The sequence below is a fragment of the Melanotaenia boesemani genome, chromosome 3 (genome assembly GCF_017639745.1).
Source record: "Melanotaenia boesemani isolate fMelBoe1 chromosome 3, fMelBoe1.pri, whole genome shotgun sequence".
Lineage (NCBI taxonomy): Eukaryota > Metazoa > Chordata > Actinopteri > Atheriniformes > Melanotaeniidae > Melanotaenia > Melanotaenia boesemani.
In genome coordinates this window covers 15950707-15977195 of record NC_055684.1, presented here as the reverse complement: position 1 = coordinate 15977195, position 26489 = coordinate 15950707, and the positions used below count along the sequence as shown (strand labels likewise).

Here is a 26489-nt window from a genome sequence, read left to right as displayed (position 1 = left end):
CCTTTTAAAGCCAAAGAACTTCCAAACCACAGACGTGGTTCCTCTTTTTGGAATCTGTTCCTTGCCTTGAGAGCTCTCGCCAGCAGCCATTTATTCAAAATGTTCCTTTTCACACACTGTGGTGTTTGTGTCCAGCAGTGAAACTGGTCCCAGCTGAAACACTTTCCCACTGCGCAAGTTACAGATGTTGTTTGGGCTACTCACCAGTATAGCGGTATATGAAAAATTAATGTCATGATGAAAATAAACACTGGTTATCGGTATGCAGCGATTTACCACACAATCCTAATATACACTAATATTCCGAATATGTGCTCTACACCTTTTTTCTATATCAGCTGGCTTCACTGACCACAACTGTGCTGCTGTCTCCAGGAGAACAAAGACACCTAGAGCTTGTCCCAAAATTATAATGAAAAGACGTTATACAACATTCAATATGGAAATTTTTCTTGGTGAAGAAACATTTAGTGGGATGAAGTATGTGCTATTGATGATGTAAATACCTTTCAATTTATTTATGGATCTTTTTATGAGAATTATTAACAATCATGCCCCGTTAAAGAAATTTACATTCACAGCTAAAAGTGCTACTTGTGTTGACACTGAATTAAAGAGCTTGATGTCTCAAAGTAATCAGGCTAAAAAAGTTTCCTTTCTGGTTCTACTGTAGACAGAAAACTTTATTGTACTCTAAGGAATTATGTGACCAAAGAAAACAGTGTAAAAAAGAGAATACATTATCAAAAGAGAATCTCTGACAGTGGTACAAATACCAAACAAATATGGAAAGTACTTACTTAAACTCTGGAGAAAATCTCCCTGTACTCTTTTGTTGAATTGAATGACGTTTATTTGACTAAGCCAACTCAGATTGCAAATTATTTTATTGACTATTTTGTTAACAAGGTTTCTAAACTTAGAGCGGAAATGGATTGTACGGTTGATTCTAGCTCTTAAGAGCTAATAAAAAATACATTATGAAGGATAAGATGTACAATTTTGGATTTCATCAGGTCAGTGAAAGCAGGTGGAAATGTTGCTGGGGTCCCTGTCTGACGGTGGTTCGACTGGTACTGACAACTTGGACAACAGGCTGTTGAGATTACCTGCTACACAAATTTCTAAACCCACATGTCATTTATTAAATAGATGTCTGATTACTGGTGTGTGTCCAAAACTTTGGAAGGAGGTTAAGATCATTCCTCTGCCCAAAGATACAAAATCAACTTTTTGCGGTCCGAATAGTAGACCTTTTAGTATTCTGCCTTGCAGCAGTAAATTGTTGGAAAATATTATATTTAAGCAAGTGCAAGATTACTTTTATAATAATGATTTAACAACATTATTCCAACATGCTTAAAGATCTGACCATTCCACCTGCACTGCAAAGACTCAAATGTCAGATAGCTGATTAACAATAATTGATGACTCAATGTTTGTGGGTACAAAATTGCTTGATTTCAGTGGGGCTTTTGATATGATTGACCATGATTTTGATTTCCAAACATTTTTGTTATGTTTTAATTCCTCTGTTCAGTGGTTTAAGAGCTATCTGTCTGAGAGGTCACAAAGAGTTTATTCCAATGGTGCATTATCTTGCAGTAAGTCCCTGGACTGTTGAGTTCCTCAAGGAAAATGTCTGGGACCTCTGTTATTTTCAGTCTTCACAAATGATATGCCATTTGTACTCAGTAGAACTAACTAAGTTGCTAAAGATACTGTTTATTATGCTGCCTCCACATGTTCAGAGTCTAATGAGGTCCTGTCATGTGAGTTGAGCATATTAAATAATTGGATTAGGACAAATAATTGTATCCTTAATATATCAAAACAAGTATAATGTTTGGTTCTAAGCATAGGTTTTTAGCGAATCCTAAAATGAATCTAGATGGTCAAACCATAGAGCAAGTAAAAACTGCAGAGCTTCTTGGACTTGGGCTTGGGCTTGATTGCACATTGCCATGGTCAGATCACAACAACGAAATTGCTGCCAAAATGTGTAACGCTTTAATCATAACCAGAAAATGTGTAGCATTTCTCAATTCACAGGTGCTTCGTCAAGTAGTTTGTTCACTGGTTTTGTGTCATTTGGATTACTGTTCAGTTGTATGGTTCTCTGCATCAGACTGAAGAAATTATAGGTGACTGAGAACAAGGTTGCAAGACTGGTTCTTGGTTGTTCTCTAAGAACTAGTGTTGCAGAAATGCATGAACATCTTACCTGGCTGAAGGTCAACAACCGACTATCTGCCTATGTACTTACATACTTACATAAAATAATTAACACTCAAAAACCTAAATTTCTTAAATTTACTGCACAAATACTCAATCATATTTTACTCGAGGGGCAAACAGCGAATGGATTACCTTACTGCTACCTAAGACTGACTCTATGAAGATGACAGTATTCTATAGATCAGTTGTGTTATGGAACATACTTCCAAGTGAGGTTAAGGTAATTCATAAAAAAGCTGCTTTTAAAAAGAAACTAAAAATATATTTGTTACCAACACCAACATTTTTGCTCATACTGATTGAGGATTTGTCATGACTCGTATTGTTTTTCCTTATTTTTAAGGATAGTTTTATTTATGTGTATATATGTATGTATGTGCATAAGAAAACAAAGAAAATGTGTATAGGTAGGTCTATCTATGTTTGTATACATGTATGTGTGTGTATATATATATATATATATATATATATATATGTATGTGTGTGTGTGTGTGTGTGTGTGTGTGTGTGTGTGCGCGCGCGCATTTCTATGTCTTATCATCTAAGTATTATTCTATACGTTATGTATTATTCTTCATATTTTTATGTATTATTTTCTGCATAATAATATTTTTTTATATTCTTGTGTGTTTTTATTGAGTGTTTTTGTTTGTTTGGTTTTATACTTGAAATTGTAATGTTTGTTTTTGATAGTTTATAGTCTGGACTCCTTTTAAATAAACAAACAAACACATGCATGTTAACACGTGCATGCTCACAAACGTGCTCGTCTCTCCATCCGCTTCTCACTAGATGTAGCTGATGTTTCTGTGTTGGTACGTTTATCTGCAGGTACGTTTGATGACTATTGTAATTTTTTATATCATCATCATTCTATCTTTCTTTCGGTATCATGTAGTACTGTGGTAGTTTATATTGTTGTTTTTTTTGTGATATGTTCTGGGCAGCATAGACAACTGTTATTTCCACATTTTAATTCTGTCCTTTTCTCCCTTTTTTTTTCTCTCTCTCTCTCTTCCTCTATCTCCCTGTCAGGTTCGGCACTGACATATAAGACTAAAGAAAATAAGATTACAATAAAAATAATAAAAATATCAAGGGCAGCCATGTATATAACATGTCTCCCTTGGTAGAGCAAATCTGTCAAGCAAAATATGGCACACAGACCACCGTTCTGTATGTTAGGATGCTGGACAGGACAGGGTTAAAAATAAATAAATAAATAAATAAACAAACAAACAAAGCAAATGTAGGGATGTAGATCAATTGGTAAATCGATAGCTTTGCCTTCTGGCTCAGCTCCTTCTTCTCCACAACAGACCGATGCAGAGTCCACATCACTGCAGACGCTGCACCAATTCGCCTGTTGATCTCCCGCTCCATCTTTCCCTCACTCATGAACAAGACCCTGAGACACTTGTACTCCTCCACTTGGGACAGGACCTTATTTCCGACCTGGAGAAAACAGTCCACCCTTTTCTGGTTGAGGACCATGGATATGAACCAAATCATCCATAAAGAGCAGAGACCCAATCATGAGGCCAGTATGTTTATAACTACTAATTGGTGAGATTATAAGGAAAGTTAAGCTCTAATCTGGCCCGTTTAGGGGGTAATTATTAACATAAATACAATACAAAATGCACAGCTATATTTTCATCAGACTACCATTACAGGGAAAGAACAACTGGATTTTATTACCCTAGAATGATACATAAACAACTACAGAGGGCACAGGGTCCCTCTGCAAGATCTCCACATCCACGTATGTCATAACAAACCGACATAACCAACATAGATCCTGTATTTTGTCTGGTAATGGGAGTTTAGACAGAGGATATTCTAGATGGAATTTTCTAGGAGATGTCACTAAATATTGCACCCTGTTCCCGAGTCATTAAATCCAATATATAGCCTATCAAAAATTTTACATCCATGACAGACCATCTATCAGCTTTGAACCAGCATTTATAATATAGAGTGAAAAAAAAGTATGCGCCTTAACAATTCAACCAGATATCTTTCTAGCCAGAGGACTGGTGTTACTTATGATTGGTTAAAAGAGACGCAGGTAAAGAAAGACTCTGAACTTAGGTTAAGATATGCCTCCACATCATTCTTTCAACTTTAACTTAGCATCATTAACTCAAAAACAATAGATTTACCACTAAACTAGTGGTAAATCTGTTGTGGTAAATTTATTACTAAAATCATAACTTTGACAAAAGCTATGAAAATATAATTTCGGACGTTTTATTTACCTCTCGGTTTTAGTATCATTCTTACCATAGAACCCATAGACGGAGGAGCAGCACACACATGCATGCGAGAACCCGCATGCTTTCTCAAGCCCAAATGTAAACACGGAGGCGGCCCCCTCATCTTAGCTATCATTTGTTAACGGAAGTAAGCGACAACATATCGCTGAAACCTAGCATATGAGTCACATATTAATCCAGTATGATTTCATTTCCACTAGAGAACAAGCAAAAAAGATATTTAGATCAATTAAACGTAGTGTGATACTTTACAAGGTCGTTATTAACGTTGACTGCTAGCATGTCAGATTTTCGTTAGCACCTACTTCATAAACACTGCAGCTTGAACACGGTGCCACACCGGTTAAATAAATGACAATGGATGTGTACAGAGGCAGAGTTACGAATATGACATACATTTATAAACATGTCAATGCTGCACATTATAGCTAAACTAGCGTAGTGAAAATGTTCAGGAATAGAGCTGTCCGAAAATTGATGTTTAGTCTTTCCTTAACCGAATTCTTCGGTTGTTCACGAGGCTAACGTTCGTGGTAATAAGACGTAAAATAACGCGAATAATTACAAATAATCAGCTATATGTTTTTGTACGTCACAGAGAGAATGCAGAGAAACATACCCTTCTTTTCCTTCGTTTTCCTCGGTATATGAAACTTCTTGGGCTCCATCGGCATATGTCTCTGGTGGACTACTTGTGGAGCCGAATTCCTCCTCTCCATCCTTCCACCAAAAGAACTTATTCTGCCCAAATCAGGTTGAGTTTCTCGGGTAGTGGATACATAGAACCCCTCGCCATCTTGCAAGCTAACGTTAGCTCCAAGGTTCGCGGCAGCAGACACCCTTCTTGGACGAAATACCGCCCTCCGAGCAAGAATGTCGTCCATCGTGAGATTCTTGACCGAAACGACGAGTCTTTTCCCAGCTCCGCCACCGTTTGTTGGCTCGAGCCCTGCGATGACACCGGCGTTACCTCCAGATCCCGCAGCGAAGGAAAACGTTCCAACACACAATCCGCGCCATGCTTCCTACGAACACTGATCTTCTTCACTGAGACGTAACTGCAGCTGGTTCAATAAATATAGTTTCACTGCCATCTTCTGGAAACATGTGTCTCCTTCAGTTTTACCTCGTTTTCTTACAATAAGCCCATGGAGTTAAAAAATACATAAATAAAACAGTTTAATTTAACACAGAAAACATTTTAACGCGTTTAACGCAAGTTACGAGTAATGAGAATTATTGTAGCACAAAAATATAGGTTATAAAAAATTCCATGGATTTGTATTAATTGAGCCACAGTATTGTCAACCCCCCCACTTTTTTCTTTTTCATATGAATATTTAAAAATATGTAGACACATTTCTGCCACTTGTAAATGAAAAATATTGCCAAAGTGTCTAAAAATTATTACTTTAAATATCGTATTATGATATGTAAACTCTTAAGGGTAATTATTTCTGGGGGATAAATAGTAACAATCATTAGATAAGTCATTATTATAAGAAAAAAACATCATAATTATGAGATAAATACTCATTTTTTATGAGATACAGTTGGCAGTGGCGCCATGCTAGCTGTGGCTGCATGTAATCACCAAGTATGAATATGGAGTGAAAAAATAATTAATTCATTGAGAAATGCTATTTAAATCTAATTCATTATTAGATTAAAAAGTCAACTAATTGTATCTCATAATAACTATTAATCTCATAATTATGACTTTTCAACTAATACAAAGTACTTTATTTCACAAAGAAAATCAGGGGCCAGCTAGTAGTATAAAACGTTTTGGTTGTTGTTCACTGGGCAGCTAAATGAATCACACTGAGTGGAGATGATACAATCTGGGTATAAAACTGCTTGGCATTTAAAAAGTCAACAATGATGCTTTTTTGAATGAACAAAGATGAGATGAGCACCATAGATGAGATTAGATGTGGTGGATTTTCTTTAGTCTTACAAACGAATATCAAAATGGATAAAAGTATCTTATTGTGTTTGTGCAAACCAAAACAGAATCTTCTTTTGTGCATCACACAGCTCTTATCTTTGGATAGAAGAGAGAATAACATAGCCGACATGCAAAGGACCTGGATTTCAAATGCAAAACCAAAAATTTTGTATCTTAAACTTTTATTTTAAACTTACTTCATGTCCCCGCCCTGAAGGGTGCAATGTTATAGATGACGTTTAAACACTGATTGGTCTAATTATGAAATATTACTAATGCATCACTGTAGAAAACACTTGATAAACGCTCAAATAATTTCCTTCATGAAGCCTTCTGCCAGTAGTAATGTGCCTGTCTCTGGTCTTCAATCTCTGACCTTGAAATAGCTCAAAGTATGACCTCCTGCATCTTTCATACCATTATACAGTAATATACTGAATGTATATCAAATAAAGTATTGGTTTCATGAAAACATCAGTTACCTTCAACACCTTGGAAAAAAGCAATGTAACCTTTATATGATGTGAAATTAAGTCTTACTTAAATAATGAAATAATAATGACAAAGCTGAGCTGATTCAAAGTGTTGTAATCCTGCAATAAAGAGAAATCACATGCACATCAATTCTTCATACACCTGAGATGGAGGAGTTCTCTTCAAGCCGCAGATTGAGCTCAGTACTTGATACCCTTTTCTCATACTCCCTTGCTGGGAGGGTGAAACTGGAGACGTAGGACAATGGAGCCTTCTTTGGTGTCCGCCCTTGAATGCAGGTGTTTCATTTTATCTCAGTCTGGACCAGGGACATCACGATTATTTAATTTCACAATTAATTGCAGCCATGATTAATTAATTGTAAAGATTCCTCAAAATTGTCACTTCACATAAAAGATCATGTCTGAACCATAACGGCAGATCAGTTCAATTTACACACAGAACAAAAACAAAGTTATTTCGTATCTTAAATGGTTCATCAACATCCTCAAAATGTAAGGCTTGAAAACCATCAGAAACTTCATAAATAACGTGGATGAAGCAGTGTTTGGTGGATTCAGTTTAATGCTGTGACAAGTCAATTACATGTTTGGATTTTTTTTTTAAATAGCAACAGTAATATCTTTGTTTTAGGACATCTGATGATAAATATTCTAAATGTAAAGCTTAAAAACTATCAGAAACGTAATCAAATCTAACCGAATCAGTTTTATTTTTAAAGCGCTTTTCCTGCCAAAAACAACACAAACAATTTATGCATATTAAAGTAAAACAAGCCTTCACACATCAAAGTAAGCAACATAGCAATTTAAAAAACACACTCATTATTATCTCTCTCACACACAGTCACACAGACCACACACACACACACAAAGTTACAAATATGTTTTATTAATTCTTTGGTTCAGTGACAGTGAAAAGACATTAATACTTAAACTTAATATCTTTTTTTTTTTTTTACACAAGAGAAAAAGTGATGTCCAGAAGCATGTTTTTAATAAATCATTTGAACTGTGCAAATGCCTTTTTATTTTATTTTATTTTTCTAACTGATGGGTTCCGTAGATTTTAATCCTTAATTGTTAGTGTTAATAGCAACCTCGTATCTTATTGTCTTGCAATTATATTTCACGAGTAATAAGTGGGCACATTTAACATACATAATTGTCTTTGTTTCAACATTCATATAAACATACACTTCATGTACAGTCTTTACATACATACAGAAAATACACAACACGCTCTTTCTTTAAGACTTTGTAGTCAGACTTACAGCAGCTGCAAGCTGCTTCAGTATTACAGAATAATGAAGCAAAAAGTGTCAGAATAGATGATCAAAACTGAAAATGCACTGAAACAATTCATTTGCATTTAAAGTGCTTTAACAGATGGAAATACAGCTCATTTCTCCAGTGTTTACATGCACAATTTAAATGTTAAAAGTCAACAAGACAAAATACTTCTTCTTGAGGAAGAAGAAATTTCTGTGACTCAAAAGAAAAAAAAAAAAAGGAAGTAGAAGGCCTCCACTTCAACATGGATTGACATACCTTTAGCTGGATTTAACAAATCTCTGCAGAAAAGGTGCTTTGTAAAATGGCAAATACTCTCATTCTCTATGTTTTTCAGTTTCTGTTTTCAGTATATCATTAGCAAATGGTCGATGCAATAAATTTTATTATATCTAATTGACAGTAGGCTGAGTCTACATAAAGGGAACTTTAAAAAAAAGAGTGAAAAGTGTACAACAGAAGAAAGCAAATGTTGGGATTTTGGCATACTAGTCACTGTCAGAACCCTATTAGTGCCGAATCATTAGCAACCAGACATAACCAGATAATCTAAGATAATCTTGTTTTTATGAGATCTAGAGATGACACCACCACTAAAGACATGAGCATGCATGCCTTCACAGTTATGATGTCACTGCTGGTTGATCATGTGACTACTCATGAGGACTGTAATTCAACGCATACCCATAGATAACACCTACCAGAATATGTTGATCAGTGTGTCTAGACATGGCTAACTTTGGTTTGACTGGTTGCAGGGTCCTTTTTCAGTTCTGTGTTTATTTGCTCCTGGCATCAGCACCTGTGGATCAGCTCCTCACACTGCAGTGAGTCAATCTCGCCAGTGTCCATGTCAACCTCTTCTTCCACCTTAGAACCACTCTGCTCCTGATTCATCAACTCCACCTGTTGTGTGGGAGAGTTTGAGGATAAGAGGGAAGTTGAAGCATCATCTTTATCAGCTGTGATTAGAGTCTCTCCTCCATCCATCCTCCATTCTGCACAGGCTTCTGGTTGTGCTCCCATCTGCACACAAACACCCTGATTTTTCTCCGTCTTCACACTTGTTTTTATCTCACTGTCCATTTCTGATCCTCCACCTAATTCCAAACACATTTCACCATCCACAACCAAACCTGTGTCCACCTCCCTACTTGTTATTAGCTCTTTAGTCGGGCCATCCTTCTTATCTAAACCAAGATCTTCCCCTCTGCTCAGACTTGCTTCTTCTTCCAAACTCAGACCTATCTCCATCTCCCCCCACATTCCCTTCTCATTTCCAAGCACCAAATCGCTGCGTGAACTCAGACCTGTCTCATCGAGTGGCCTTATCTGTCCCCCAGGTCCGAGCTCTAGTTGCTGTCCTGTATGTAGTGGATGGCCTTCAGTCAGAGCTGCAGCTTCTTTGGCTTGTCTGATGCAGTTGATCCACTGCTGTTTGTTGAAAGCGTCGCTGGCCTGAAAGTAGTGGGTCTGCAGCTGTCCTCCTGAACGGTAGGAAACCCGGAAGAAGTTTTTTGCTGTGAGGAAAACAAAGCAAGACAGAAACCATATATAGGAGGTTAGTGCTGTTAAAGTAGTACATCTGCATCTTTTGATTTTCAGTTCTGCGGCCAGCTTCTACTAAACTGATCCTACATTATTACATTTTGAGAATATAGCATGTTCACACTAAAAAGTAATTTAAAAAGGTTACCAAACTCAATATGTTAATGTCGGTTTATCGACAGACTGGAAACCAGTAAAACTGTTTTAGCTGGAAGAGTTTTCTCCCATTTAACCACAAAAAAAAAGAAACGTCAGTGAGGTCTAGCACTGATGCTTGGTGATAAAGTCCGACTCACAGTCTGCATATCTGCTCATCTGAGAAGCTCATAACTGGTTTGAGATTAAGCATTTTGTTCAGACCAGTTACTATCTACCACAACGAACTGGGAAAATTATTTTTCATCAATTTGGTTTTGTGTGTTGGGTTATAATCATGTCATCAAAATAAATGTTATGCTGGTAAACTATGACACAGTCAGTTTGGGAAAAAAAAGACAAAAAAAGAATAAAAGCAAGTGAAGTCAAACTGGACTGACTTTCTGTTTAAGGATGACAGAGAACACGTGTATGGTTAAGGTATCTGTAGTGATTGTGAAGTACTAACTCCGCTCGTTGTTGCTGAACGCGCCTCTGATGGAGCCGCCCACTCTCATCTCGCCATCTGGTAGGTCCTCCAGGTCTAGCTGACGAATGGGGATTGGCTGGCGACAGAGCTGGTAGCTGACCGGCTGGTTGTTTAGAGAGACAGACCTGGTGATGACCAGGACATCCTGGAACAGAAAAATGTGAAGTTTCTGGGGAAAAAAGAGAAAAAGAAGAGGTACCAGTAGTTATTATTATTATTTACTAGGTAAAAAAAAATAGTATTTTATATATGTACATTTGTTTAAATTTTTACCCACACGTAACACTTTCAGTTATGTTATGCATCACATTTGTGGAAAATTATAAAAATAATTAAGAATTTCTTTATGCATGACAAAGATGATAAAAGTAAATTGTAATAGCACATCTGTTAAATTTGTGTTATGCTTTTAAAAAGTGAAACTCATATATTACATAACTTCATTACACACAGTGTGTTATTTTTTTATTTATATTATCATGCCTTACAGCTGACAAAAGCCTGAAATCCAGTAACTCAGATTATTAGAATATTGTGGGGAAAGTTCAATATTGTCAACTAATGGTGTCACAGTTCAATCGGTTAATTAACACAAACACCTGCAAAAGTTTCCTGTGCCTTTAAATAGTATCTCACTTTGCAAGTTACATTATCACAAGGAAGGATGCTGACTTCACTGTTGTCCAGAAAGCAGTCACTGACACTTTACACAGGAAGTGAAAGCCACGAAAAGTCATTGCTACAGAAGCTGGCTGTTGACAGACAGCTGCATCCCAGCATATTAGTGGAAAGTTGAATGGAATGAAAAAGTGTGGTAGAAATAGGTTCACAAACAAGCAGAATAACTGCAGCTTTGTGAGGATTGTGAAGCAATGCCTTCAAGAATCAACTCCTTCAAGAAGGAGTGGACTGTGGCTGGAGTCGGTGCTTCAAGAGAAACACTGCGCCTTACGCATCCAGGACATGGACTATAACTGTCTCATTCCTTGTGTCAATTCACTCCCGAACCATTAAAAACATCAAAAGTGTCTTACCTGGGCTCAGGAGAAAAAGAGCTGGACTAGTGGTATTACTAAGTCCTGAAGTCCTGTTTTCAGATTTAGTAAATTTAGCATTTTAGAGCTTTTAATATTTCCCTCTGCTGATGAACTTTATGGAGATGCTGATTTCTTTTTCTAACAGGAGTTGACAGCTGCCCACTCTGCCAAAAGTACTAAAACCTGGTTTATTGATTGCAGTATCACTGTGTTTGATTGACCAGAAAACTCATCTGGCCGAGACCCCATAGCAAATCAATGGTATAGTCAAGATGAAGACGAGAGACACTAGACCAAACAACGCAGATGCTACCAAAGGAACCTGGGCTTCCACCTCAGCAGTGCTACAAGCCGATCACCTCCCTGCAATGACCATCCAAAAGCAGCCCTAGTCAAGTACTAAGTGCATTTCTATTTCTTGGTCTAATGTAATTCTAATTTTCTGAGATACTGAATTTTGGAATTTCATTAGCTCTAAGCAATAATCATCTAAACTAAAAGAAATTATTGCTTGGAACTCTGTACTGCTGTGTGTAATGAATCTATTAGTTTATATTTTTTATTGGATTGCTGAAATAAATTAACTTTTTGATGATGTTCTAAATCAAGGTTAAAAACATTTCTTTTCTCATGCGGTATGCATGAAATCTGAACGGTAACTTTTTTATCTTATCTTGCTTTTAATCATTTTAATGTAATTTAATATTTTATTGTGATTATGTGTTGATGCCTTTTACTATTTCTAAATATCTGTAATGTCTTTGTTTTATGTAAAGCACTTTGAATTGTCCTGTACATGAAATGTGCTATACAAATAAACTGCCTTGCCTAATTTATAAAGATGCACCTATATTTAATCTTGAGGTAAACATTCAAGAAAACATTGCAGAAATGTTTACTTACAATTCGCTGACATTTAGCTACTGACTAAAGTTTGAGTTTTTTTAAGTCGGTATATGAGAGAGGAGGGTGAATAAAACTGTGAATGTCTACTGACGAGTCCTCTGTTGTTCTTCAGCTCTCCGTGGCAGCTGAGGGTCTTGGACCGATCGATGAGCTCATCCCTTTGTCCCTCCTCGGCGTACAGCAGACAGTCTTTGTAATACTGACACTCCGACTCTCCGGTCTGCCTGTTGATGTCCGCCACCACGCTCTGAACCATCAGCATCTGTGGAGCAGACACACTTTTTCAATTGTGACTAATTTTTCCTTATAAGATGTCTCATTATGAAGACAGCTCCACAGAGCAAAGGAATCTGAATCTATGTTGTACAACTTTGAATGACCATTCTGACAGAGCATGAACAAAAAATGTCTCTACAAACTCACAAAACCTGAATAAAAAACAAACTATCTTGGATAGATGAATATAAAATGAATAAAGATAATTTGAAAATAGAATAGTTCATCTTCAGGATGCACAAAGTTCCACGATACAAACAAAACAAAATAGATCAACCCAAACAGAAGTGTGTAATTTTGTGCCAGCTGTGGGCATGTTTATCACCTTTTTTTTTTAAATGTAACCCTATTAGGCAGTCACATCATTTAGACAGAGCAAGTCATCATAACTTTGCTAGAGACTGTTGCCAAATGAGGCAGAACACTGAAAAGTCACTTCCTGTGGCTGTGTACTGTGGTTTTCACCCACCAACAGACATTTCTGCCCCGAGGCCCCTCGCTGTCTCAGCAGCACATGCAGCAACTCTTAGCAACAGAAAATGTAGAAATCGATACAACTGCAACATGAAAATACGTCTAAATTTACCCATACTCATCCACAAAATGTTTACAACTCAAAAGTCTGAACCATCTCATCCCATCAACAATGTTTGTTATGTGTCATCTTGTAGAAGTACTTTGACTTAACATATTTCAGCAACACCAAGTGGTGCCACAATTACTATATATGCCTTTTTTCCCCGACCTCATTGGAAAATGTCATGGGGTACAGGAAAGATGGGGAGAGAAGTTCTTTAGTTTTTCTTAGGAAAAGATGCTGCAATCACGTTGTGATTACAATGACACTTAGTTGTGACATGGGCATGTTAACGCTAAAATTACAGATAAAAATTGGACAAAAAATGCTTTAGATACCTTGTCTAATGCAATCATATAATCTTGCATATTGCATACAGCTACATTACATATTAATAAGTCTAAGTTATAATATAAAGAATAACTTAATTTAATCAAGTTTGCTCATCTAAAAAGGAAAGAAGAAAAGGCAGGAAAAAGTTAATTATATTGTCAAAGGCTGACACTCCCCTGTCTTTTCCTTATATTCTGTTCTCTTTAGTTTTTGAGCTTAGTCTGATATAGAGGGTTGGCCTGCATGGGAAGGTGTAGTAATCCTAGTATCCCTTACTGCCTCGTCCAGGTGCTGCCGGTCCGGGTGGTCGTTGGGCGTATGCTTCAGGATCTCTCTGAGCAACAGAGGGTATTTCACTAGCCGGCTGCGGGGGATATCCAGGAAGTTCCACAGGTCCAACTTCCTGCTGAAAGGTGACTGAAGGCAGCGCTGCAAAAAGTCCTGAACACGCCGATCCTGCTTCTTCTGGTCCAACAAGGCCTTAGCTTTCACCTGGTTACTGCAGTATGGAGTGTAGGAGGAGAGGCAGGGCAGCTGCATGGACACAAAGACAGACACCTGGTTACCACTGAGTATTTGACAGCTGAGAAACAACCAATGAGGATTCTGCAGACAGGAGGTGGTCAGAAAAACACTCACCCAGTCAGTCAAGATGTGCCCCACGTGTTCTGTGGACCCATCAGGTTTCCTTGCACCTTGGAGGCGACTTAGGAGGTCTGAGAGGAGACAGTTTTTAAAAAGTCAGATTTCAGATGATTACAAAGTGTTTTAGTTGCATCTAGTAACACTAACACCTGAAATGCATGAAATGAATGCTGAACTGATGATGCATGTTTTTACACTTCTGTCAGATGCTATCTCCTACCTTCATGAAGGGGTATTAGTGAATCCAGAGTACCAAAGATTTGGTTCAGTTCCTGCTCAGTCATGATGCACAGCTTCAACATTGGGTCATGGTAAGCCTGCAGCACACACAAACACACACATGAGAATACTGCAGCGTTATAAAAAATGTAGGAGGTACATTTGATTCTTAAAAAAGCTTTTGTTTACCTTCTTGGCCAATTTAAGATCCTCCACCAAGTCCTGCTCTCCCTGAACCAACTCAAAAATAGCCTGCAGCGAAAAGAAAACCAACAGGAAGATTTTATTAAATAGTTTTGTTATAGAAAATAACAGATAGCTGTAGTTTGTCTATACTGGGTTTAAAACATGGATTTAACATACTACAGAACCCCTGCATCTTTGTACATTGTTTTGTTTTGCAAAAGCATTTTAACTTACTAAGTAGTTTTAACATCACGCAATGATGGTCAAATAACTAAAGATGTTTGGTACAGCAGATGTATGCTTTTCACCTCTTGCCGTTTGATCTCCTTTGGGCTCAGAGTTTGTGTTGCTCCCAGTCTGACGTCAAACGTTTCGCTCCACAGCTTGCTGTCACGGCGCTTGGAGGTCTGAGCTGTTGCTGTGGAAACCCGTGATGCAGTCATGGAGGATGAGGGGTTGGAGATTGTTGCTGAGATAACACGTGCCTTCATAGTTGAGGAAGGAGGAGGAAGAGGAGCAGCTCTCTCTGCCCGATTCTCATTACGAAAACTGATGGAGCGCTGCAGAAATTGCATACTGTAACATTCATCTAAAATATTTTTCCTTTTGACAGCTTGTTGTCAAACTGGCATTTTTAAGCACCTGTAGCACAGATTTACTTGTCTTGGAAGTTTCTTTTTCTTTGGGATCATTGTGTTTCAATAAAAGATTTTATACTTTGCAGCTTAAATCTTTTGAATTCTCACTTTGGGCAATCTAAGTAACTGTGGCATCATGTTATATTTGCAAATAAAATGAAAAATTATTTTTTACTTGACACCATACTGTGGTAAAAATGTTAACCAACAGGTTGATAATTTTTTTGTTCAGTGATAATAAATATGTTGTATAACAGAAAAAAAAAAAAAAAAAACAGTCTCCCTTTCTTTACAACTTTGCACATAAAAGCTGGAAACATCTGATGGGCGACTCACCTGCAGCGTCTGACCAATCCGCTTCAGCGGCGTGGTCTTGACGGGTGGCAAAAGGCTTGCCAGAGACGTCACCCTGGATACAGGCTTACTGCGCTTGGTGCTGGGCTCCTGCAGGAGATAAAAATGTTTATACTACAAATATAAAACAAGGTTTCTGTGATCCACAGGTGACTTTACACAGCATAAATACTAAAGTACTGAGGATGTGTCCACAATCTCACACAGACCTGCAGGCTACGGCATTAATCATGTTAACAATTTAAAGTCAAGTAATTTTATTCATTGTATTCATTTAAATGCAACAAACATTACACAAAGATCTAAACTGAAATCATTAAGAAAAACAAAACAAACATAATTAAGTCATGAAATAAGTCATTACAATAATATGCTGATCCCAGAGTGATAAATACAGTGCTTGTAACACTGAACACAAAAAGCAGGCCAAGAAAAACTTTATAATAGCAATTGAACCAAACAAAAAGATTTAAAGGGGCCCAGCTACTTAAAGATCCATCCAGAAGTGGGGTATAAAATCGACTACACCTACTCACTTACACAGAGGAAGAAAGAGGACACCCAAATAAATGAACCGTTTCACAACATAAATGGATTGACAAATAAGACTAATTATTAGTGCTATCAGATAACTGAAAATTAAGCACAACTCAAACAGTTGTGAAACTGCAAGAACAAAGATGCCACAATAAAAAAATTACTAAAAGACTAACATTTTTCAAGAGGAAATATTCATAAAACATGCTTTAGCATAAAACATTAAAAGTATTACAGCAGGGTGCAGAAACCATTTAAAAGTAAATTAAAAACAAACTTAAAAAAGAAATAAAAAGAATTAAATAAAAACCAAAAATGCTAAAATAAAATAGATAAAATGCAAGAAAACAAGTTCCAGTGCAAGGATTTAACAGTTGTTTTGATAAAAGGCAGCAAATAGGAAAGTTTTTAACCCTGATTTAAAACTAAAGAGAGGTTCAGCAGACCTGCAGTTTTTCTGAGTTTGTTCCACATGTGAGGAGCATAAAAGCTGAAAGCTGCCTCTCCACATTTAGTTCTGACTCTGGGAACAGAAAGTAGACCTGACCCTGATGACCTGAGGGATCTGGTTGGTTCATAATGAACCAGAAGATCCTGAATGTATTTTGGTCCTAAACCGTTCAGAGGTTTGTAAACTACCAGCAGGATTTTGAAGTCATTTCTTTGACAGACAGAAAGCCAGTGTAAAGATCTGAAGACTGGAGTTATATGATCTACTTTCTTGGTCTAAGTGAGGACTCGAGCAGCAGCGTTCTCGACTAACTGCAGCTGTCTGATGGACTTTTTAGGGAGACCTGTGAGGACAACATTATAGTAGTCCAGTCTAATAAAGATAAATGGATGGACAATTTTTTTTTCTAAATCCTGCCGAGTCATCATTTCTTTTGGTTGTTAGTTTTAAACTTAGCCGTTTGAAGCTGAGTGATTATTCTTAATCTTTCTTTCTTGGCTTCAAAAACTATTATTTGAGTTTTGTCTTCATTTAACTGAATGAAATTCTGGCACATCCAATCTTTAATTTGATTGATGCATTTAATCAGTGTTTGGATCAGACTATAGTCTCCTGTTGAAATGGTTTTGTAAATTTGTGTCTCATCATAATAATTATGGGAACATTTAGTTGTTTTTCATAATTTAAGCAAGTTGGGAGCATGTAGATATTGGACAGCAGTGGGCCCAAGATGGAGCTTTGGGGAACTCCACAGCTTATTTTGGTTAGTTCAGATTTATAGTTACCTACAGACACAAAGTAGTCCCTGTCTTTTAAATAGGACTCAAACTGATTAACTGCAATGCCAGAAAGTCCTACCTAGTTTTTCAGCCAGTCTAGTAAGATGTTATGGTCGACTGTGTCAAATCCAGCACTAAGATCCAGCAGTAGCAGGACTGAAATGTTTCCGCTATCTGTGCCCAAGCAAATGTCATTTAAGACCGTAACTGGAGCAGTTTCAGTGCTGTGGTGTGGCTGAAAACCCGACTGGTAGACATCAAAACAGTTATTCATTGTCTGGAAGTTGTGTAGCTGTCTAGTGTGACTCAAACTATTTGCTCTGCCAAAATTTCTAACAGAAATGTTGTCATAACTTTTCAGGAAATTACATTGATTTACAACATGCTGGGTTCAAACTACACAATACTTTGATAAGACTAAGTCATAACACCCTAGTCACTAATTCTTTCTGTGAGCTGGCTAGGAGACAGGATCTATAGGAAACTGTGATGGTTGACAGGATGGATGACTCCTATGGAGGACACAGCCAGATAAAACTCAAAAGTAAGGTTTACAGAAAGCAGTACAGATCAGGAAATCTGTAAGAGGAAAACCTCACAGATAAGTCTTTTGGCAAAAGCAGAATCCAGTAACAAAGCAAATGTAAAAAGTTCAGAAGCACAACACAGAGTGTGGGTGAGGCATAAGATAAAAAAATGGAAATAAAGTGATGTCATACATTTCCAAGAAATAACGCAAGGGATAAAGACTGGAAAGCTGGTCATAAACAACATAAAAATGGAGAAAAAAAAAGCTACCAGGGAGTAAATATACAAGTTTTTAACAAACACAGGAGGCAAAATTCAGAGAAATGAACAGACTAAACCAGGAATAAATGAAAAACAGACTGGCTTCTTGTGAATGCTACTTTCAGTGTGGTTTATTGCTAAATACATAGTGACACACAACAGTAAATCTGCATCATTCTTAATTTTAATAAATACTAACATGTTTTAGCTCATCTATATCATGAAAGAAAAAAGATGAAGATGTTTTGAATACTAATTCGATTTTCTCATTATTGGTGCTCTTCGGTCCAGCTGGTAAGGGTTGAAGACATGTTGTAATGCTTGGAACAAAACTAAGGAGGAAAAAAAAAGTTTGATAGGAAATCTAGATGTCATGTCATACAAGTTGCGGTTGGGATAAAAACTATCAGTAGTCAAGGAGCTGAAACTTCATTTGAACATGCCATCCAAGATAGCAAAAAATGTTTGGCCCAAATATGGCCCACATCTACAGTTTGGTAAATATTTGGCCTTGACCTACAGCACTGACTCCATGTTTGTATGGCTGCCAAATGACCACCACATGTGGCCCAGAAGGAAATTTCTGTAATCTAAGTTAAGGCATACTCTTCATATTTGGACCATTTCTGGCTCACAGGATATTTGCCAATGCTGTAACTGAGCCATAAATAGTCCACATTAGGCCCAAACATGTCTGCTATCTGGAATAAAACAAACTTTAACTATATCCCTGTCATGATTAATGGGTTTTGTTTTACTGCATATTAATGGCCATTAAGTGTCCTTGTCTAATGGATTTTTATGGTTTTTGTAGGGTTCCTTGTTTCTTTGGTTTAGTTTGATTTTGACTTTCCTGGTCTTAATTTACTGATTGCCACACACACGCCTTGTGTTTGTCCTCACATCACACAGTATGGATACTCCTTGAGTTAAATTTTCCAGGTCTAGAATGTACTTTGTCAGGGTTCATTGACTAGATATGAGGTGGTGTTTACAGGAACAATTCCTTTCATCCCCAAATTCAGGATTTCTTTCTTAATTATGTCGCTGCATCCGGTAGAGCCAAAAGGCGGTGATTATTTTAATGTGATAGGACATTTTTACTGTCCACTTGATTGATGATGCATCACTGTTTTGTTGAAACAAAGTCAACAAAGGACTTGACTTGAATTTTGAATCCGTGGGCCACAATGACCACAAGAACAAATTTAACCAAGATGACTGCTTTTCTGTTCTGTTGTATCAGCGTATCAGCAGTCTTCTGGTTTTTATTATTATTATTATTTTTAATTGAGTTTTGGTAGTGTTAAAACCCAATTCTGTTATAGTTGGTTACAGTAGATGGATAATTTTTAAAAAATGGAATATGTCTGCGTTAATCCAGCCAACCTCTAGCTTCATTCACTCAGCAACCCAAGTTATCAACCTTGAGCAAAACAAGCAGACCACAGGGCTCCACAGTGTGAGAGTCCGATTGTGTACAACTGTCACCAGGCTGCTTGTCCTGGATGGACCTACAGTAAATCAATGTGTGTGTGTGTGTTCAGCTTTGCCCGGCAGCCCACAGTCAGATGACCTACTGGAATACAGAAAGCATCAAACCTTGTTTTTATCAGAGCTCACACTCAGGAACCAGCTGACCAAAATTAAATCAACCTCTGAGGTGAGGGCCTTTTTTTCCCAATTTCCTTTTTTTTCCAAAGTCAAAGAATATTTTACTATCAGATTAAATCTTTTGTCCCAGATCTGACTGCTGTTTTTCATGGGTTTAACAAATTCTCCAAACTAAAAGCTGTGACCTATTAGTCCTAAAAGTGTAAAGTCCAGCTTAAGTATGTTATTAGTATTTTATTTTTTATGTTATTTTATTATCTTTTGCATGTATCTTTTAATGTTTTATGTTTTATATGATTTTAGAGTGTGGTTAAAGTAATAACCACTATCTGCTTCATGCTTGACAGGTTTTAATCTGACATATTGTAATGGGTCTGATGGTGCGATGGCGCTTCATCTGATTCAGTGGGACAAAGATCAATTCAATGCTTTTGTCAACAATAAACTGGTTATGTAATACATATTCAGAACAAACTGGGATTCAAGTCAAGATTTTCAATATTTAAACAAAACAAAACAAAAAAAGACAGAATATTTAATTGAAAAACTTAAAATTTTATATTACTGACAGTATTTACTCTTCACTTGTACTTGTTTCTTCTTCCATTTTCCATTATGCAGGTTTAAGTCTAATTTAATCTGACATATTGATGGGATGGACATTTTTTACAAAATGAAAAGGACAGTGAAATCTGACTTATCAGCTTCTGAGGAAAGACCCGTCTTTGTGGTGTTTATTTCTACTGGAGGACTTCCGGCTTTACAGCTGTTGACGTTTGATTAATGGCCTGAACCCAATTACTTCCATAGTACTTGTCCACATGCCCTAGAAGCTACACAATCTGCTTCACCTGGAAAGACCACATCAATGTTTATTTGGCACAGACCATTTCCAAATTTGAGGTTTCAATAACAAATGGATGGTCTTCAATTTAGAAGAAAATTTGAAACTGAGGGAGAAGGAGAAAGGATAAAGCTGAGAGCTCGGCTGAAGCCTGAGGATAAACTAAATAATCTCTTAACTGTTTAAGTTGGAGAAAACAAAAAGCAGTGTTTTCGTGATCAGAGTCTGTTTTACTGTCATCAGAAGGGCTGAAGTCACAGTCAGTCAAGTCTGAATTAAGAACAAAACTAATCAGACAAATCCACAATAGACTTTACTGTCAGACAGGCTTTAGTGTTGTTGTAACGATGTGCAGTAAAGCATCTTTTCTAAACTTATAATAAATGTTCCTATTTTTCATGTTTCAGTTGACTTTAATTTATCTAACCTTTAAAGGGAAAGTGCTTTATAGCTTTTAATATTGAGCCAGTGCACGTTTTTGTCGATATATTTTCTATAACTTAACAGAATTAGTTGACATGTGATGCCAAAAAATGTATTTTAAAAACTGAAAAGATGTTTCAAGAAATCACGACCTGCTCCCACCAACTTTGTTGTAACCGGCTTTGTGTTGGATTTTTTTTAATTATTATTATTATTTCTACTGAACTAATGTCGTTAACCTCGGTCAGCCTGTAATGCTCGTACATGTGATTGCTGTACGTGACTGTTGTTATAGAAAGCCTCAGTATTGATGACAGATCATCAGAGACTTCCCTGCCTTGATCAGTAAAGGAGGATTTTGTCCAGGTACCAAAATATAATTGAAAAAAGGCACGGAGGCCAAAGAGAAAGCACAGCAGTTCATATATGAAATTATATACTAAGCAATGTTTGTAGAATTTCTGGAGTAACTGATTCATGATTTCTGCTGATTTTTTACATGCATTTTTATGGAAAACTGAGCACCACACGATGAGTGTTTTCCCATTTAATTATAGTTAAAACTGACATCTTCAAGGTCACATTAAAGCAATCTAGAGGGGAAAAAAGTGCCACAATTTAAAATCTATTCACCTAGACTTGTAGTTTAGATCTCTCATCAATAAATGCTTCAATCCAAATGATGAAAGTAAAAACCATATTCCTACATGATAATATAAGATGATTGGATTAACTTTTGTTTGAGATGTCCTGAATGGAAAAGATGCAGAATCACTGCACAAATTAGACTAAAAATGCCAGATATCAATAGAAAGTTAAAATAGATTAGGTTATTAAATCAACTATAATTAAACAGCAACTGTCAGATCAAATTGCATTATTTTAGATAATCTGACTAGACACATTAAAGACTAGAATAAATGAAGTTAAATCAAGTTATACATTAGATTTTAGATATTCATTTCTATCCAAATATATCAGAACACAGATTTAATCTGAGAATTTCAATCAGTACAATTTTTTTCACTCCATCCTTTAACATATTAAGGCTGAATATGAAGTAAAGCCTCCATCTTACCTCCACCTGTTTCCCCATGCTGAGAATCTTCGTTCTGCTGTCTGCAGAGCATCCAGAGTTAAACCACTGTCCCAGCAGGCCGAGGGGCCTCTGCCCTGCCACCATACTGCTCACCCCAAAACCTAACACAACACCTGGACTCAATCCAGTACCGAGAGATGGTCCATTAAAAATGTTCTAACTGGTAGAATGTCGGAGGAGTTTGGTTTGAGTGAAATAATCCAGAGAAAGTCAGAGTCACTGGAGTTGAAGGAAGGTACACAAACAGATCCAGAGAAAGTGTGAGGTACTAATGTTGGTAAAGATGAGTCTGTTACTACAAGACAAGAAGGTGAGACATTGAGGGTCTAACAGGAGTTTCAGTGCCGAGACACATGATGTTATGTAAAAAATACTAGAATGAAGTACGACTGGAGGTTTTAAAAAGTCTATTTTTAGGTTTGAGAACAGGAGAAATTCTTAAGTGTCCTGAAAAAAACTGATCACGTCAGATCAAATCAAGAGAAAAAAAAAAAAATCAGAAATTTGACTGCAGTCAAGCATCTCCATCAAGTCTGCTAAAATTCCACATACCAGCTGTGGCAGGGTCATGAAAACGCCTGGTGCCATCAAAGGGCTGTCAGCAGCAAAGCTTTAGGATCTGGCACTGTGTCGGAAGTGTCCTGGAAAAGCTCGGCTTCTGGCAGAACTTTAAGACAACACACCCTCGCCCTGAGACTTCAGGCCATCAGAGCTCAAACATGGACAGAGGTCTGTTCCCTGCAGGACGTCCTGGAGAAGTTTGGATTGGAGTATAAAGCAGCTGGATCTGTGAATCTCTTAATCCTGGTTTTTGTCTGACCTCGCTCAGCGATGCCTGCTAACTCATTCCCTTCCTCTGGATGAGGACTCACAGTTTGCTCATGCTCACACACTCTCTCTCTCTCTCTCTCGCTCTCTCTCTCTGACTCAATTATTCAATTGCTCTGTGTCCAACTCACTCACTGCTTTCCTTCCTTCTATTCTTTTTCCTGTAACTTCTATTTTCTTTTAATTACTTATGCCTCTCCCTTGCCTTTCCTAATATATAGTTTTTCATTGTCAACTATTCTTAAGATATAGCCCAACCCAACAATGATTTGATCCTCCTTGTAAGCATTGTGTATATCCAAACCCTGGTATATGTTACTCCTTTGTGTCAGGGAGATCTATTGTCATCCTATGAGAATAGAAAAAAAAAAAAACAACATTAAGGAGCCACATTATTGCTCGAGTAGATGCTTATAATTTAACCAAACATTTACAGTATTAACTCACCAGCTGTGAAAGAAGAACTCACATCCTTTACTTTAATATGAGTTCCCCTTTTGACAGCATAAAAACACACTATTACTAGTAAAAGTCCTGGAAAACATTAAATACTTATCAAGTTATAGTAAATATAGCAGCATAATCCGGTAAATACTTTAAGTGAAGTGCAGGTTTGGTCTCTATATTTAAATTAAGTAAAATAATGCCAATGCACATGTTGGTGATGGAGCTGACTATTACATATTCAAAGGGTCATGGATAATTAATAGGAAACAAAAATAAGAAAATAGTTATTGTGGTTTAGTGAGATATTGGATCATTTTCACATTTTAAATGGAATAAAACCTAGCAAGAGGTTAAAAGAATGGAAGAAAACGAGCCTGACTTCAAACTTTTTTTAAATAAGAAATTAGGGCAAGAGATTTTAAAATTACTGGTTTATTTGGTTGTTAAAAAAAAAGTATCTAAATGTATCAAATTATAATTGTACTTGATTATTATTTCAATTATTATAATTTCCCATTGGGTATGAAAAAGTATTTTTCATTTAATTTTTAATTTTCATTATATATTTTCATATTTGATAGTTTGCTTAATCATAAAACTATATCATGTTTTTGTTTAAATTTAAGTTTTAATCATTATAATTAGTGTTATAATGTTCTACCATGATAATTTTTTTTTGTTTAATTAAATTAATTTAATATGTATTAAGACAAGTGATATCTTAAAGCAGCTTTACTGAACTTTGGCAGATTTTCACGATTTGACATCCCCTAAAGAAGGCTGATTCAACATCCATATTGCATCCTGTCTCATCTCTGAGCTCTGTCCAGCCAGTAAAAGTCGATCCAATGTTGACTCTTTTCTTATCACTTGCTCTGTCACTTTTTACTCACATAATGTTCTCTTGTGTTTCTTTGCTGAATTAGCTATGGTGCATGCTTGGTCAGTGTGTTGATATCCAGGCGTGTGAGGTGTTGTCGTAAAGCAGTACACAGTTACACAGTTACACAGTCACGTGGTGGCCCAGGGTGGGAAAAAAAAGCTGTAAAATGCAGTTTTTGCAGCCTTGGGAACAAAAGCTCCATGAAATTTGCATAATGAATGTCAGTGTACCATCAAGTCAGAAGCACAGCGTTTTGAGGTCAGAAACCTATTTAGTCTTGCTTTAAGTGCAGTAAGTAAAGAGGTAAAAAGATGCAGTGCAGTTTGACTAAATTATTGTTTTCTAAAAATACTGCAGTCAGTAAAGAACAATTAATATAATGTAAGGTCAAAGACCTCTCATCATTTTCTGGTAGTTTTATCTAAAGTAATATATTTTTTCAAGCTATGACATAAAACTATTTTGCCTCAAAATAATAGATTCAAATTGATTTGCTTGCACATTGAATGGTAACAAATAAATGTCCTCTTTTTCATTCTCCTGTACTCTATAATGTTTTATTTTAACCAGTGGAAATTGTCCCTCAGGGAAAAAATTGTCACTATCAAAACAGAGTGAAACCCAACAGAATGACATTGATGTCATTCATCAATGTCAAAGTGTTTCTTGCTGTTTGACCTCATATTCATTTGAAAAATCTCCCAATTTGAAGTGTATGTGTAAAGTTGCCTGCTGCAGACAGTTAAAAAACATAAAGAAAATTTTCATTATAACTTGCGACCACAGAGGTCCCTGTAACCACTGCTGAGCGGATGTTGAATACATCTGCTTTAAACCTTATGAAATTATTCTGGTTCAACTAATAAGGGAAAAAGTCCTTGACATGTACACAAAAAATATGAAATTTTTTCCAAGTGAGATGAAGTAAATTGAGCATGTGAAACACTTATAACGTAACTGTATTCAGTATCTTTACCCAGTGGTTTATAGTCATGTCTCATCATGACCTGAATATGGGTTTAATCACAATCGACAGCTACTGGAGCAAATAGTTGAGCTGATGCTGGAGCAACTGGTGGTCCTGGGAACTCAAAGTCAATCTGCAGTATAATTACTAAAGAGAGAGGAAAAGTGGCCTGCAGGCAGCCAGAGCTGTGTCCTGGTTTTCCAGTAGTTTCTAAGCCAATTACTGTGAGATTGTGTGTACTGGTTGTGGTGAGATCATGTATAGAGCTACAATGTGGGACATAACTTGTGTTAATATTTGTTTGTTGGTTAAAGTTTGGATACATTACTACCAGGTTAATTTAAATTTTAAAGACTTTTAAAATCACCCTGGATATCTTCTTAGATATTTATTAAAAAGAACAGCATCCATAGAGGTAATAATACTCCTTTAGGAATATAAATCTATTTAATTTCATGGTAAGTGCATTTGTAGTAGACTGCTTATTTGGCATATGAGAAATCAAATAAAGAAACTTAAAAGCACACTGAATAAAGCTCAGCTGCAGGTAATGAGACAAGAAAAAGATACTGTCATGTCTTTAGTAATGTTTCCATTTCGTTGTTTCCTTTTAAAACTGTGAGTGTTATTAGAACATCAACCCTAATCTCTGACACTTCATGGCCACCTAACAAAAGCTGCCCGTCTGACTCAGCTCCATTGTCTGTAAATGGGCAGTGGGTCCATGGACGCCCACAGAGGAACCGGCTCAGCTGTTTCAGACAAACCCACCTTTAAATTTGCATTGTGACACATTGACTTTACATCATACTGGGTTTTATTTTAATAGCAGTGTGTTGAAGTGTGGATGGATGTGAACTGATCCTCACTGTCTGTGATGGTCATTTTAAGAGATGACAAATAATGTAAATCATTAATGATTGCTCATCCTACTGGCTGCATGAGCAATCACTACGCTGTAACTAAAATATCCTACAACTGTAAAAAGACTTAATTATATGTTTTATATAGTAATTTTACAATCTGTTCAGCTATAAATCAATATTAAAGAAATTTAAATTCTTGTTTTTAGACACATGAGAAGTTGGATTGTAAATTCTTGTCTCATAAATGTGTCATCGTTAAGTAATTGTTAGAGAAATATCATAGTAAAGAAAAATATCATAGTTGAAGAAACAAATAAGCGGATAATTTCCTGTATCTAAAAATAAAAAATAAATAAACTAAAA

At 36.6% G+C, this 26489-nt stretch overlaps 2 protein-coding genes across 13 annotated transcripts in view; both read right to left on the bottom strand.

Annotated features, from left to right (window-relative positions):
• Positions 1-5542, bottom strand: part of tasora (transcription activation suppressor a) — a 31586-nt gene extending 26044 nt beyond the window's left edge. For both annotated transcript variants that reach the window (XM_041979763.1, XM_041979764.1), the window contains exon 1: positions 5137-5542. In XM_041979763.1, the coding sequence (XP_041835697.1) occupies positions 5137-5401 (265 nt within the window). In that variant the 5' untranslated portion in view covers positions 5402-5542. The remainder of the gene's footprint in view (positions 1-5136) is intronic.
• A 2291-nt stretch (positions 5543-7833) lies between these two features.
• arhgef3 (Rho guanine nucleotide exchange factor (GEF) 3) overlaps positions 7834-26489 on the bottom strand; it is a 45546-nt gene continuing 26890 nt past the window's right edge. For 10 of the 11 annotated variants that reach the window (XM_041981162.1, XM_041981164.1, XM_041981167.1 and 7 more), the window contains 9 exons: positions 15582-15689; positions 14916-15167; positions 14611-14673; positions 14423-14519; positions 14197-14273; positions 13834-14091; positions 12463-12633; positions 10408-10597; positions 7834-9775 (listed from right to left, as the gene is read on the bottom strand). In XM_041981162.1, the coding sequence (XP_041837096.1) occupies positions 9051-9775; positions 10408-10597; positions 12463-12633; positions 13834-14091; positions 14197-14273; positions 14423-14519; positions 14611-14673; positions 14916-15167; positions 15582-15689 (1941 nt within the window). In that variant the 3' untranslated portion in view covers positions 7834-9050. The remainder of the gene's footprint in view (positions 9776-10407; positions 10598-12462; positions 12634-13833; positions 14092-14196; positions 14274-14422; positions 14520-14610; positions 14674-14915; positions 15168-15581; positions 15690-26489) is intronic. The other variant, XM_041981173.1, reaches the window with a different exon arrangement.